General features: G+C 40.8%; 3 protein-coding genes across 3 annotated transcripts; 2 read left to right on the forward strand and 1 right to left on the reverse strand.

Moving 5' to 3' along the window:
* Positions 1-19: 19 nt before the first annotated feature.
* Positions 20-2,293, reverse strand: LOC105569276 (major royal jelly protein 1). The gene is made up of 4 exons (XM_012025621.1): positions 2,193-2,293; positions 1,425-1,955; positions 875-1,289; positions 20-809 (listed from the first exon to the last, which is right to left on the reverse strand). Exons 1-4 carry the CDS (start codon positions 2,241-2,243, stop codon positions 583-585), a joined length of 1,224 nt encoding a protein of 407 aa, XP_011881011.1. The 5' UTR covers positions 2,244-2,293; the 3' UTR covers positions 20-582.
* Positions 2,294-3,235: 942 nt separating this feature from the next.
* On the forward strand, positions 3,236-6,699 carry LOC105569277 (major royal jelly protein 1). The gene is made up of 3 exons (XM_012025622.1): positions 3,236-3,589; positions 4,957-5,218; positions 5,646-6,699. The coding sequence occupies exons 1-3, from the start codon at positions 3,357-3,359 to the stop codon at positions 6,273-6,275; spliced, it is 1,125 nt and encodes a 374-aa protein (XP_011881012.1). The 5' UTR covers positions 3,236-3,356; the 3' UTR covers positions 6,276-6,699.
* A 3,672-nt stretch (positions 6,700-10,371) lies between these two features.
* Positions 10,372-14,279, forward strand: LOC105569307 (protein yellow). The gene is made up of 6 exons (XM_012025662.1): positions 10,372-10,376; positions 10,670-11,162; positions 12,050-12,152; positions 12,650-12,738; positions 12,893-13,185; positions 13,866-14,279. Exons 1-6 carry the CDS (start codon positions 10,372-10,374, stop codon positions 14,122-14,124), a joined length of 1,242 nt encoding a protein of 413 aa, XP_011881052.1. The 3' UTR covers positions 14,125-14,279.
* The last annotated feature ends 837 nt before the right edge of the window (positions 14,280-15,116 follow it).

The following is a 15,116-nucleotide window of genomic DNA, read 5'->3' on the forward strand; positions in this document are numbered from 1 at the left end:
ATTTACATAACAACAATTACAGGTATTATTTTTATTTCGTTAATAAATCACTTTCTTTAGATCGTTGAGCAGGTGAATAATCGCAAGGTTTTAAAATTTTGCCTTGGAAATTGGCAGTTATGTGCCGGCTATGTGCTGGTATATTAACCATCGACAAGTAATTCTTTACACTGGTCAACTCGTCCAAATATCGCGACCTTGGAAACGCAAATCCCTGGTCACAGTCAATTATACACATTGTATATTCGCTAATTATCTATGCAACTGAAACCAGTGTTTCAGCGCTTACACTGATTGATATAACATTCGCAGATTAAACTTGCTGTCTACGAGGATACATGACTAGATCAGCGACAAAATAATTTTCTGTTTTGCTAACGTTTTTACCGCCAAGACAATATTCGTTCGATTTGTACAAGTAGGAATCATATATGGAAATTTTCTTAAACTTATATGTACCTTACGCTAATCGTCGTATCTCCATTGCCGTTCCATTCAACATTACTTTCACGTGTCCATTGAAATAGTGCTTTCTGAAATTGCCCATTTCAATTCCTATATTCCTATCTTAACGAGTGAATCCTAGTCATCGCAAGACTTGACCAAGGGATGAATGGCCACGGAGGGGCCCGAGCAGCTCACTTTGTCCTGTATATAATCCTGGAAGTTGCTCTCGATCACCCACATGAGTCTCTTGTAACCAGGAACCACTTGGGTCGGCAGTCGGCAGTCGTTGCCCTGTTGCACCAGAAGGAAGTTCTCCGGTTTGAAGGGCGTCTCAGTGTTCCACATGTAGATATCGGATTCGCCTGAAAAGAAACAAATCACTCTTTCATCATCGAAATCATGAGCGAAAACAGTGAAGCAAACTTACCCTTGTGTCTGAAGAAAATGGCGCAACCATTATCGTTTCCGAGAAGAACGATCTTGCGTTGCTTCGGCCCGACATCCACGATCGCTCCTTGAGTGACGCCACGTCTCAGGTTCTCGGCCTTGATCGAAAAGAGCCTGTTGGATCCCAGGTAAGTCAAATACAACACCGGCGTGCCGCAGCTCTTCTTCACCAGCGTCGAGTAGAGCACGTCTCTGCTTTGGACACCGAGGGTAACAGCGTTCGGAAGGACCACGTGATATCCTTTTCCCGCGGTTACATTGTAAACGATGAGGCAGTTGCTGCCGGCATCGGTTATGTACACATACACCTGACCGTCGTCCGCGTAGTCGACCGACAGATATTGCAGACGAGACGTCGGCTTCACCAAGAAGTTTACATCAATCACCTTTACGACCTACGGGACACCGTGTCTCAACGTTAATCCTTTATGTCAGAGCGGATTCCATCAGTACATCAAATGAAGATAAGTATTTCCGACAGCTTCTTTTTTATTAGAAATAATAACTGTCGTGTAATTATAAGCTCGTACCTTTCCAGATTTGACGTCAATTCCGACGACTTTCGGGGGACATCTGCGCACCGGTTGCTCCAAAGTGTTTACGATACCAACGTCCAATACCCACAGGATCTCTTGGATGTCTAGAACTAGGTCCACCACGTTCTGCAGCGCTTCGCAGTTGCCCTCTTCCTGGATCGCCCAGCAGGGGAACGGTGTCACCTTCGGCATGCAGTCCTTCGTCTTGAGCGACATGACGGCCAGGGTGAACGGCACACCCGGCTTGTAGCGCGGCATCGCTACTATCACATCGTCCCTGTAGACCTGCGCTCTCGTGGCAATCACATGCCTGGGGATGTAACGTCCGCTCGTCGCGTAGATGTTCTTCGTGCTTTGACACGGCCAATCCAAGCTGTGACCCGACAACACGAACGACAACTCCGGCAGCAACTGCTTGTCGCTCGCCACCAACGATAAGCCACTCGCCAGTATCACCAGGCACAGAGCGCTCGTCTTCATCCTGCGCTCGTTTCTTATCACGCCTTGTAGTAATGTCTCGGTGTTCTAGAAAAAGACAAATTTACTTGTTAAATTACCTTGGAAAAATCAACACCGAGTGAACAAAGTTGAGACAAATTTTTATAACTAAGCACGTAGAACATGTTATAAAGCTGTGTGCAATAAAAATTGATTTGTACACATATATGATACTTTTAATAAGCCAAACTTGGATCAGTGTGTTCTAAGGTAGCAATTAAGGCAGCTATTGAATACACGGTAAGAAAAGGGGTGAAAACTTACAAGATTTCCCGTGCAATCAGTTGGGCGGAAATTTTGGAATGTGCGAATCATTTATACTGCTTTATACTTATATATACGCCGACTGTGAATCAACTGAAATTGTTTATATTTTTATTGTACACCACTGTCTCTCCTACCCACTATTTTGCAACGACTTTCTTGCTCAAGTTTGACGGAATTTGTAAAGAGGAAATACCTCGCGGTATGTGTTTTCGATTGTTATTTATAAATAACGGCCAAGTCCAGGAAGATGTGGAAAGCGGCGTGCTTTAGAATGCAGTTAATCAGGAAACGCAGTGTATCCAGGAAGTTATTTCTCTCTCTCAGTTAGTTTTATTAATTTGTCGCACTTGCCATTTCCGTTGCAATAATTAGTCTCCAATCAATTTTTCCAACAATTTATATAGGCACTTAACAATTTATTTAGGCAGACCGTTAAAATTTCTCCTGGCTGTTATAATTGTGCCTTGATATCTGAATGCAATTAAAGAGGTGCGATCTCGTTTACGTTCGAATCAAAACAGTACAGACAGAATCGGCTAGTCCTTTATACACGCTCTTTTACGGAGGATTTTTCTAGCGTTGCCTTAATTTACAAATAATATAAATGATTAATATTTGCAATGTAAAAGTGTAAAAGAATGTAAATATTTCGACATTTTTCATACTTTCTATACACCTTTCACATTCTTTTACAGATATTAACATGCAAATGAAATGAATGCTTTATTTATAAATTACTGCATTCATAAATAATTCCCCTCCGTATCTGCGTTTTTATAATTACAACATATCGCATGTATCCTTTTTGTTCTTTTCACTTAATGCAAAAAGGATACTTGTGCTCCACATGATTATATTTAAAAAAAATATCTAACTGGATTTCATTGTCTTTTCCATTTATAATAAATTCGGCAAATATTTACCGAATTAATTTGTTAGTAGCAATTTGTGCGGAACTGCTTTAAGGAACATGTTCGCTGCGCGTCGCGACAAAATATTTTTCAAACAAAGACCATTGTGCAACGTTTTGCTCCGATGTGGCAGGATTATAAAACTGGCGTAATCCGGAGGATTTTACAGTTTACGGTTTGATTCGATCGTCAAGAGAGATCGAGGCGGTCGGATTATTCCAAGGACGGGGGAAGCTCACAGCAAGTAAGGATGCTTTTCGCACGAGCGGTGACGTTCGTCGTCGCCGTCGTCGCTCTCGTCGGTGCCAACGATTCCAATGAAAAGAAATGCGACGGGCCCATCATGTGGACCGGCGGCTCCTTCGAGTGGCCTTGCGTCACCACCAAGAGCATGTTCAAGAATAGCGGCCGTTACATCTCCAAGAATGTTCTTGCCACCAGGGTCGCGATCTACAAGGACGACGCCATCCTCGCTTTACCCAGGTATGAGACGCACCCCAGTTCATTTCTCACTGGGACAAAATTTCTTTCCATATAATACAATTGCACACGATGGTTTTATTAACCCTTCGTTAAAGGATACAATGTGAGTAATGTAACATTCGATTCAGATTCCCATACATATAGGTACGTGTAGAAATACCATCAAAATATATCTGAAGCAGGTTCTGTTGAGTCGTTTCTGGGGGGTGGGGGTGGGGGGTAAAAAATTAAATTTAGAATAATATGTTGCAGTTTTATAGACCAATATCCATGTTTTTTTTAAATAAAAGAGAAATTTCTCACGTGTTTGCAATTTATCGCATGTATATCGTTGGAAAAGATCCTCTGTGAAAAAGCTTGCACAAAGGACTGGCCGATTTTATTTGTACTCTCGATTCAAACGTAAACGAGATCGTACCTCTCCAATTGCATTCGGATCCAGGGCGAAAGGGCAACCGCAATCTCTTTCAAACGGGAGAAAAGTGCGCTAGTTGCAAATCGCGCGTTACGTCAGATAGCAATCGATACACAGTATCAGTCTTGGCAGAAATTAACGAGGCACGAGATTACGAGATGCGATCGTGATCGTAGTTTCCAACGCGGGGAAAAATGAAGTAGTCATCTTGCTGATATATCTGATGGGGATTTCACGCGTTCGAGAGACACCGGGGATTTTTCTCCATCGCAATGAGAATGTCCGCACACGTGTGTAATACTGTTGCGACATTATTCGCGGCGATCGTATCTGCCTCGTTTCACGAAGGGCGTTCGGTATTTACAGATACAAACGCATTGAAACGCGCCTCGCTCGACGATAAAAGCGTTTATATCGCGATGTCTTCATCATATTTCCTTTTCATTACACGCATGATCATTAATCTTGCTGATCGTCGGCGATATTGCCGGGGTTAACACGCGATATTACAGGGTTAATGCTCAATATCAGTAAGCAAAGTCATTTGTATAATTGATTGCCGATTAATGATCAATGTCCGGAGTGTACTTGACAAAATTTATTCAACAAGCCGTAGGTGTAAAGCCTCCCCAGTGAGAAATGACGTCATTTCTCGCTGGGATCTGCGACTTCTGCGAGTGCGACTATTATTGTAGACGAGGCTTAAACTGTAAAGAATGCAAGCGATTCCAGTTTTTACACTTTGAAAAGTCTTCAATCTCATTTATAGTAAATTTGCGAAACTCTCCACTCTAACTCAAGAAAGAACATTGATAAAACGTTCAGAGAGTGCAAATGTTGAGAATCTGCTGTTTAATATTTTCCGATAATAATGCGAGAGATCGATGTGCAAAAGATCAATGGCCTTTACAATTCAGAAATATACCAACGTTTGTTTGAAATGCTTTTGCAGGTACAAGCCTGGCGTGCCAGTGACATTAGCGAAAGTCTCCTTGAAAGATAAGACAGCTAGCTGCCAGGCCACTCTCCTGCCCTTCCCTTGCTGGTCGCTCCAGGAAGAAGGTACATGCTCCGCGCTGCAAAATGTCGTGGACCTCTTTCTGGATCCCCAGGACATCCTCTGGGTGCTGGACACTGGTGTCGTAAACTCCCTCGAGCAACCGGAGCGCAAATGCCCGCCGAAGGTTGTCGCTCTCAACGTCAAAACCGGCAAGGTGAGATAATCCGTTGGATCGTATAGATGAAGAAGAAACGTTTCCTTCCGACACAAAACTCTTCGATAAAGGCACATGCTTTAAACATTATTCATTTACACTTGTCTTTCTCCTTTGGTTAACAAATGGAGAAATTATCCCATGTTTTTTTTATATAGATTTTTTAGTCACACCCGCTTGCGCGCGCTTGCGTTCCTGTTATTAATTCACATCGCTTCTCCTTCGCAATGTGTTGTGCAACAAGAATTTTAAGCGCCTTCCTTAACAAACTAACCACCATGTAATATTCAATTAAGAAGGTACTTTGTGTAATCGTTGCGATCGACACCAATTTACCAATATTTCTCAAATTTCCTTTCTTCTAAAAAAGAAACTAGGCCGATTTCTCTAATAACGTTGTTAGACTAATGCTTTGTTTCTTTCCCAGATCGTGAAAATCGTCGACCTGTCCGGTCTAACGAGCGCCACGTCCCGACTGCAGTACGTCATAGCCGACTACAATCCGGACGGTCGCGTCTTCATCTACGTGTCCGACGCAGCCACGCGGGCGATCCTGGTGTACGACGTGACCTCGGGTCGTGGATACCGCGTGGTGCTCCCGCAGGCGGTGACCCTGAGCTGCGACCGCCGTGACGTGCTCTACCTCGCATTGACACGCCACAACGACGGTAGCACCTGCCTGTTCTTCTCGTACTTGGGCAGCAGCCGTGTGTTCAGCATCCGAACGGACTATCTCCGGAGCGGCAATGCCCACGGCAAGATACAAGATCGCGGGGCCAAGCCGAAGAGGATGATCATCCTGGGCACGGACAACGGCAGCGCGATCTTCTTCCGCTTCGAGGGCGAGGGCGAGGTTTACAGATGGGACTCTGCCACTCCCTTCCAGCCTTGCAACTTCCAGCCCGTCTACAAGAACCGATTCTGCGAGTGCAACCTGCCGACTCACATCGTGCCCGATTACAAGAGAGGACAGATGCGCGTCCTCGAGAGCAACTTCCAGGATTTCATGCAAGGTACCGTCGGCTGCGGGGCCAATCACATGTTGAGCCTGATGTAGAGCGAGGTGTTCTCGCTCTGCCGATCGTCAATAGATCAGTGAGAAGGAACAGGAGCGTAGATTGATAACAGCGACAAGGTTTCCCGGCTCCTCGAGCACTCCGGCCGGGGGTCCAACTACCAATTACAATTCGATGAGATTACCTTTCCACGCTATGGATGCGGAATAATATGTACCTTACGCCAATAGTCGTGTCTCCCATTGCCATAAGTGTGTATGTGTGTGTGTGTGTGTCTGTGTGTCTGTGTGTGTGTGTGTGTATCTGTGTGTATATACGTGTGTCTGTAGCGTCGAAACTCGAACTCGCCAAAATTACATCGGCCGCAATGCGCTCTTTTGCGGCCGACGGTGCAAAAAGTCCAACTGTAAGCAAAATGTCAATCGCTGACATTCGTCGGATGGAGAAATAAACGTATTATAAAAATTCAGCGTTTTTAACTACCCCCCCCCCCCCCCCCCTGACGCGACTCGCGCGCTTCTAATACGCGCTCCACGCATCTCGAAATCCGCGACCAGAAATTACATTACTCTATGCGCAATAATCTTCTCTAATTAATTTCGCAGCTCAAATTCACTCACCGCTTTTAATTAAATACTACTTTAATTTCATACTTGAATTTTTTAATACAATTAATATAGTTAAATTTAAAATACTTTAATTAAATTAAACTCGAGTTCTGCGTTATACTCTCTTTACTGAATAAAAGAGCAAGTTTAACGAAAAAATTCTCTAAAACTCAACTTTCATTTGGAATTTTACAAATTTTTTTCTACAGATTGAAGCTCGCTTTATCTCCACTTTGATCAAAATTACAAAATTATGTGCAACAAGTTTCGTTGGCTTGAAGGGGAAAAAAAGAAACGCCTGCGAATTGCGCGTTGTGCGTGAAAAAGTTAATCACATCGCGTGTTTTCTATACCCAGGCCGACATGCCAATTCGCCATTAACACCTTTTCTTACGTTCTACCTGTTCTCTACTTCTCGTTTTCCTTTGTGAAGGAACGCACGTGCTCGGCATAAATTAATAGCTCGTACCGAGGACGAAGAGTGTGTTTGCTTCTTAACACGGCATCGGTTTTCCTTTCGAATTCCCGTGTCCAATTCACGAACAGCTTTTCACATGGAATATCGAATGATCATTTTTACCCTCGTTTCTTTTTCTTTTTATGCACCAGCATTCGGACATTGAACCAGAAGCCATGTGATATATCGGAACTTTCAATGAAAACTGATACTTGAGATCAGATTATCTTCCTGATTTTAAACGATAACCGACTATGAAAGTCCAACTGTATCCGATTACGAATTAAATGATTTCTTAATTCCGCGTCATCTGATCTCTGATAATCCGCGCGATCAACTGTTTATAATACAATCTGCGTGACTCGCTAAAATTAACGAGCGCATTATAAACGCAAATTATATGCAGACGATATTGCACGGAAAGTGTGTCAAGCCTCGAGATAGTCGAAATTAGACTTGCGACTATAATGTCCAATCGGACGATGGTGCAAAACGTCGCTAGCGAGAAAATTATTGTAGACCTTATGCGATTCAACGAGAGAAAGATTTAACTATCGTTTTTCGTGCTACTTTACGATTTATTTCTTAAACATGCAATTGCGCCTACAAAGTCGTGTATACTTGCAATTAAGTTTATTACGATTGGTTAAGGCGGTAAAAATGTACGATGTCTGTCGTAAATGTTAATCACCGCGTTCCCGCAAACTGTAATTATATAACCTGCTATCGATGGCATCTAGTTGGCATAAGCACAAGCGATTGACATTTATGTACTTACGTGTACGTACGTACACTAGGAATCACTGATGCCTTCCCACATGAATTTGTGCACGTAAAAAAATATTAATTTTCTTGCCTGGCTTCTTACATTTTTATTGAAAAAAGAATTGGGAATTGTCGATAAATGCGGAATGATGATTCGATATTTATTCTATATTCATTATCAGAGTAAAGAAAAAGTGTGTGTATTCATTATTTGCCTATAAAACCATTTAACGGATCGAAAAATTGCAAAATTACTGATGATACAGAACTCGAGTTCCTTTCCGCTTGTCGGTCGTGTTTTGTGTGATTTATGGAACTCGTGCCATGGCGCGACGTTATCACACCAGACAGCTACTCGTATAATACACGTCCCCTAAAAAAAGATCTCACTCGTTCCTGTCCCCGCGACAGCTGCTGAGAATTCGCTTGTCGATCCAAGCCGCCGTTGCGGGTCGAACTAGCTTCCGCTTCGTCGTGGGAACGGTGGGCAGTCGTGATCGTTCCTATGGTGTATTTCCCATAGTGTTCCACACGAGAGATGTTGAGCAACGTTGAAAAATCTAACGAAAGACACGTTGCAAACCGTAGGCTCGGCACTACCGTGTTATTCCGTCTACCTCGGTTCCCTATCCTTGCAATGCGCCGCGCTGAAAAATCTCCAGTTAAGTAATTGTTACCCAGATAGCACACATAGTTGTATGAATATTCTTCTGGAGTGCAAACATGATTAATTTCACAATATTTGATGCAAATATTCTATAAATATTTGCGCGTTTTGTTGGCGAAAGTTGACGCCGACGAGCTTTTTAATCAGTTGAAATGCCGCAGAAAGTTGGTATAAGAAAATTAACAAGTTTTGTAATACATAATATTTCAGGCGCGTTTCATATTATACAGACGGTAAATTCGTACGTCATGTTTCGAGAAGAATATGTATTTACATTCCGAGCCTAAGAGTACAAAGAATAGGCTAGGCGGGTATGCATGCTCAAGAGCTCTGCTGCACGGAGAGAAAGTGATTTATCGACCAGATATAGAGCTTGGCATCCGGAATCAATGCACAAAACTCACTCGACAACGATACCAAATGGAAAATTGACAAAAGAACGGTTGTAAACACTCGTAAAAAGACGGCTTGCAAATATCTCGATATTTTTCCCAAAATATGGAAAGTACAAGTTTGCTACAGAGACAGGGGAGATTTTGAGCGGCATGCATTCCAATCGTTTCGATCATTCCCGCGGGCGTACGATCGCCGATTTCAGCAATTTCGTTCGTAGAATCGCGCCACCTTGACTCTAATGAGCATGTACATTCGTCACGAGGCGAGCAGACATAAATTAGTCCGAGAGAAACAGATTACGAAACATTAGTCACGATCGAGATTGTTCGTCCTTTGCTCCCTATTGTGTGTCCGGCATTGTCTCTTACATGCCCGAAACGTAAATTAATAATGGGCGCGGTCATTAGTTCCGGGCACTTTCGATCGAGATCTGCCAAGGACGTCTACATACGCGTTATAATTCTATAGTACGAGCACCAAGTGCCATTTTATGCTATTTTTTATGGTATTTCGTAATACACCGACGTCACTAGTGATGAAGTCGATCATCGATAATCGCGTTGCGTTGCGAGGGAGGTTCTTTCGCATATGCACAGCTGTTTTCGGAAGAACATTTGAATTTTTATTATATTATATGGAAAAGTCATCGAAACCGGACAAGTAAAGTTTGATGATCGCAGTATTGTCTTCGCACCATGTCTATAACCGCGTGAAATACTTTGAAAGAATCTCCGACTTTGCTATGGTGTCACGAAAGTATTGACTTTTCACTTACGGAAGTTAAAGAAATACGAGGGCGTGGATGCTGCGGGTAAGCCAGTCACGAGCCACTTTCCTCGCCGCCTTGCAAGAGGAGATTTGCACGAGACTGGCCATTAAACTCCCGGAATGGCTTGATCGGTGTAGGCGCGCTGCCCCTCGATAGAGAGTACAATTGTGCGTACAAGTAAAAGTATATACGCGTCTCGTTACACAATGCATTCGAGTTGTGGTACCCTGTTACTCTCTTAAGGAGGCAACAAGTTCCAACCAGCCGATGCCTAGAAAATTGGATCAGTCGGTGTTCGGTCGGTAGAACTTGTGGTACACACCCGTACGGTACCGCATACTTCTCGCTACAGCTGCTACCGCGCGCTCTGGCTGTATTCGATTATATATTGTTACCGTTCACTCCTCGCGCGTGTGATTGAAGCAGTGCGGCCGAAGCCTCCGATTTACCGTATTTTAGCCTTTAGCCTTGCAACATGAGGTGGGTAACGGATACAAGAACGGTAAACAGAATAATTTCACTCTCGTGATCGAGGTCTTGTTTTATTTTCACGCTTGCAATCCAAGTCGTGTTCGACAATCCGAGTTTTTCGGGATAAATTTTACGTGTCAAAACTTAATTTGCATCTTAAATTTGGTAACATCAATCTGCTACGGGAAAAGTATTGCTGAGATATCGCTCCGCCTTTCGCGGACACGTAATTATTTTAAGGATAACTCGAGTGTTTATTTCAATTAAACTGCCAGTTTCTTCATTTTTCTTTTCGTTCTCAGACACATATTCTTCACGACGATCCTGTCGCTGCTGTGCATCAGGACGAGGGCGGGAACGTTGGAGACCGTGGCGCAATGGTCTCTGCTGGAATTCGCGCTGCCGAACGAGCGCGGCTTTCAATACCAACCGGAGAATATAGTGATGACCGGTATCGAAGTAGCCTGGGACAGAATCTTTGTCAGCACGCCCAGATTACGCGCAGGTGTGCCGGCCACCCTGAGCTTCTTCCCCAGGAAGGTGCCGCTGGGAAGCAGTCCGCAGCTTCAGGCGTATCCCTCTTGGGACTGGCATGGTGCCGGGAAAGGAGAGATCAACTGCAGCAGGTTGATCTCTGTGTATCGCACCAGAATGGACAGGTGCGACCGGCTATGGGTCGTCGACGCCGGTGTTGTGACATCGGTTGACGATTTCATGCCCGTTTGCCCGCCGAAAGTTGTGGTGTTCGACCTAAAAACCGATCAGGTGGTTCGTCACGTCACTTTTCCGCGTGAGGTGAGCAGAGCGACGTTCTTGCGTGTTAAAATGAACAGAGTGGACGCATCGGTGAAGGATCCAGTTTTGTGAGTGGCGCATCTTAAACGTCACATAAAGAAATATGTCTCGAAGACAAACTTATGTAGGCCAGGAAGCGTCACTTAGAAGAGGATACAACACTCGCGAGAACTATTCTTTTCTTTTTAAAATCATTTGCGGCAAAATTATTTATCTTATTAATCGATATGGAAAATTTCTAACACGCCTGTTTACTTTATGTAAGATATGTTATTAAAAGTCAGTAATGAAAGGAGAACGTGCAATGTGAGGAAATCGTTTGCAAATGATCGTTGCGATGGATTAAATTTATAACTATGGAATAATCAAAAACCGGTTTTATGTGTAATTTTGTGTCACTATGTGGCTAGCAAGACTTAAGCCTGATTTACTGAATATGCTCTTTGGGTCTAGAAATATTCTGTTTTGTAGAAGCAAGTCAAAACGCTTAAAAAATTTGTCGACAACGATGATACGATGTATAACGTCACAGACACCAAGTGATAAATGATACCTCGACCTTCCTCTCGCTGGACTGGTCAATTTTTCGCAAATTTAAAAATTAAAATCGTTTAGACACTAACATCCGTCTCTCATATCGTTTCTTACTTCTGTGACTTCACATCAGAATTTTATTTGCATAATTGCTAAAAGCAAATTGCTAAAAGTAGAGAGCACATTGTAGATTATACTTTACGTGTCGCTAGAAACATGGCATACGAGCATGGAGACAGTGATCGTTCGCTGATATATCTAACTTGAAAAACAAGTTGCATATTTTTGCGTAGGATTACATAAAAGTAATTGTTCCAAGCAATTGTTGGGTGTTTCTTTTTCTTGTTGTTTAGGTGCTGAGACCGGATTCTTTACTAACTAACGTTGTTATCGACCAAGTATCGGCGAAAACCTGCGATGACGTGTTTCTCTACATGACTGACACTCTCGGTCCAGGTTACACAATTTTTAATTAGCTTGTTAATTAAAGACATTTTACAAGTGTTATGTCATATCTCAGGTTTTTATTGACTTTCTTAGTTGACAAAAACTTGTGTGTTTTCTTCACCATATCTGGCATTTTTAATAATACAGGAAATTTCTCAGTTAAATAATCGGGGCCCTCGTAACCGATATAAATGTGTTTTACCTCGCTATTATCGAAATACAATTGTACAAGAGAATGCGAGTCAGAAAAAGTGAAATACCTCTCTTGAATATGAAGATGCTGTATGAAAATACTTATATATGTTATACAAATGAATTCAGAGAATGAATTCCCTGGTGAAGATAATATGTTTGTTTAAATGTTTTATTTGAGTTTTAAAACATTTATTCCATTGTTTGTGAGCTATAAGTTTAAACATGGAGTTGTTTGAATTGAAATTATTTTTCCATTATAGTTCCCAAATGTTATTGTCAGTAAAGAATTAACCAGGTGTGTGTTTTCCTAGGAATTCTTATCTTCGACGGCGCTACAGATAGAAGTTGGCGGGTCGTTCATGCGTCCATGTTTCCTAACCCAGACCACGCATTGTACAAAGTAAGCATAAGAGTTTCATATCCTAAAATCTAGAAAAATATCAGATAACTAGTAGATTAGTAGAATAATACTTAAATTGATATTTAACACACACATAATTTTCTCCAATTTTATATAATATATCTTGTTCTGTATTAAATGGGCATTCCTCTAGATCGGAAGCGACACTTTCGAGTTCTTAGACGGCGTAGTGGGAATAACATTTTCACCAAGATCCGGGACCGTCTACTATCAACCTCTAGCAACCGATCGTATCTTTAGCGTGCCCACTTCGGCTCTGCAAGCAGGGCCTCTACCTTTCGGTCAACAGTTACCTGTAACCTTGGTCGGCAGAAAGTCGAGTCAAGGTCTGGCACTGGCCGTCGATCCTCGGGATGACACGATTTTGTTCGCCCCCTTTACCGAGACCGCGGTCGCGTCGTGGCAACCGCAAACGAATCAGCAGAGGTACAAAATACATATATTTATAAGCACAATCTATTACATTATTTCAAGAATTCGCCATACATAACGTTACAATGTATTACATGAATGGATTTGCCGGTTTAATGTTTATTAAGAAACTTTTTCCCCCCTCTTTATTCTACACATTGATATGTGTATTATTATAAAATAATGTTACATAACAAAGTTATAATTGGAAAAACAACATAAGAATTCTCAAGCAGTTGCATACTGTGTCACGCAAACCGGTTCCGCTTTAATCAAACGGCCGCAACAAGCTGGCTATGGCTGAGCCGAGTGAATGCACCTTACACGTCAATCCTATCTGAATTTCTTCTCAGCGTCGAGGTGTTAGGAATCCCCATAAGGGAAACACATTTGCTATGGCGTTTGTCGCTTTTAATCGCGGAGAAATTTCCTCTACACTTTTTATTATCAAAGAGAAAGACTTGCAAACGTTTCATTTCCTTATCCTCATCTTTTCGTATCCGTTTTTTAATAGTATCTTAGTTTGTAAAAAATATGCTTACAACTATCACATACGATTAACAGATTTGTTGAATATTAAAGTTGATTAGAGAATAGTCAATTCTATGCATAGACTATAATTTTATAATATTTTTTACATACAGTTATACTTACATATTTATAATTTTGCTATTTCTCATAATTTCTTTTTCCAGGATACTTGCCTACAGTCCAGAAAAATTGCAGTTTACTGCCGAGATTTTATGGGCAAGATATGACAACGGTAATTTTTGGGTAATGTCATCAAGATTCCACAAGTTCTTTTTGAGACAGGTTGATACTCGTCAGATGAACATCCGTATTATGAGAATCAAGGAAGATAATCAAGAATTAAGTTCGGCTCCTTTCAATTTTAATCAGCAGATTGACTCATATTATTCGTTAAATTCCTACAATAATACTTTAGGATTCTAACAAAAAATATCACCAAACTGTACTATTAAAAGATTGTAGAGATTGCAAGAATCGTAGAAAATTGCAATAGTATGCAATGTAGAAAATTAATGACATTTCATTCTGGAAGCAAATTTTATGATAAAAATGCAATTCAAAAAATCTACCAAAAGAGAAAATACAGTATAAATAAAATTTTTATATCTAACATGAAACAATTACAATTATTGTAAAAAATTCTATACTTACATTTCTAATATTAATTCTTTTCTTTTGCAATATGTTTATACGTATTACAAAACTGTGAAACTTATTTATTCTTTATATTACAATATTTCGAACTTAAAACATTCGATATGACAAAAATGTTAATTATACATAATGCTCTATCAATTATTGTAATATATAAATTCGACAACTATCAAAATTATAATCAGTTTAAGATATTTTAATTTATTATTTGTGTTTTTTTCAGTATCTTAAGAAAAATAGGAAATGAAAGATTATTTTGTCGAAATCAGTTTTCTCTTAAAAATATATACGACAAAAATCTTGGGGTGTGTAATAACATTAGATTATATCATTTCCTGTAATGAATATATTTTAAACAATTTTATTATATATTAGTTTCACGTAGAATGTGCGTGAAACATACTACTTTTACTCAAGTATCACTTACTTAAGAATTGCTCGAGAATTCATCGGAAAACTAGGTTTAATTCAATATTGCTAAGCTTGCAAATTCTTTTGTACGTAATATCGGCATTCGCATTCTTTCGCAGTTACAGCCTAATGTTCAATATGCTTAAAAATTTATCTTCGTTGTCTTGCGATACTTTAATATAAATATTTTCAACACTTTTCTGACCTACTAAACAACTGCATATAAAATTTATATAAATACTATATTTACACATAAATATCAATTGTCACAAGAAAGTAAAATCAAAATGACAAATAAAATAGTTCAAAGAGAAGTAAAATAAAATTTTTACGTAGACTTACAAACCTAT

The sequence above is a fragment of the Vollenhovia emeryi genome, unplaced genomic scaffold, assembly GCF_000949405.1.
Source record: "Vollenhovia emeryi isolate VEMERY1.0 unplaced genomic scaffold, V.emery_V1.0 DF939125.1, whole genome shotgun sequence".
Classification (NCBI taxonomy): domain Eukaryota; kingdom Metazoa; phylum Arthropoda; class Insecta; order Hymenoptera; family Formicidae; genus Vollenhovia; species Vollenhovia emeryi.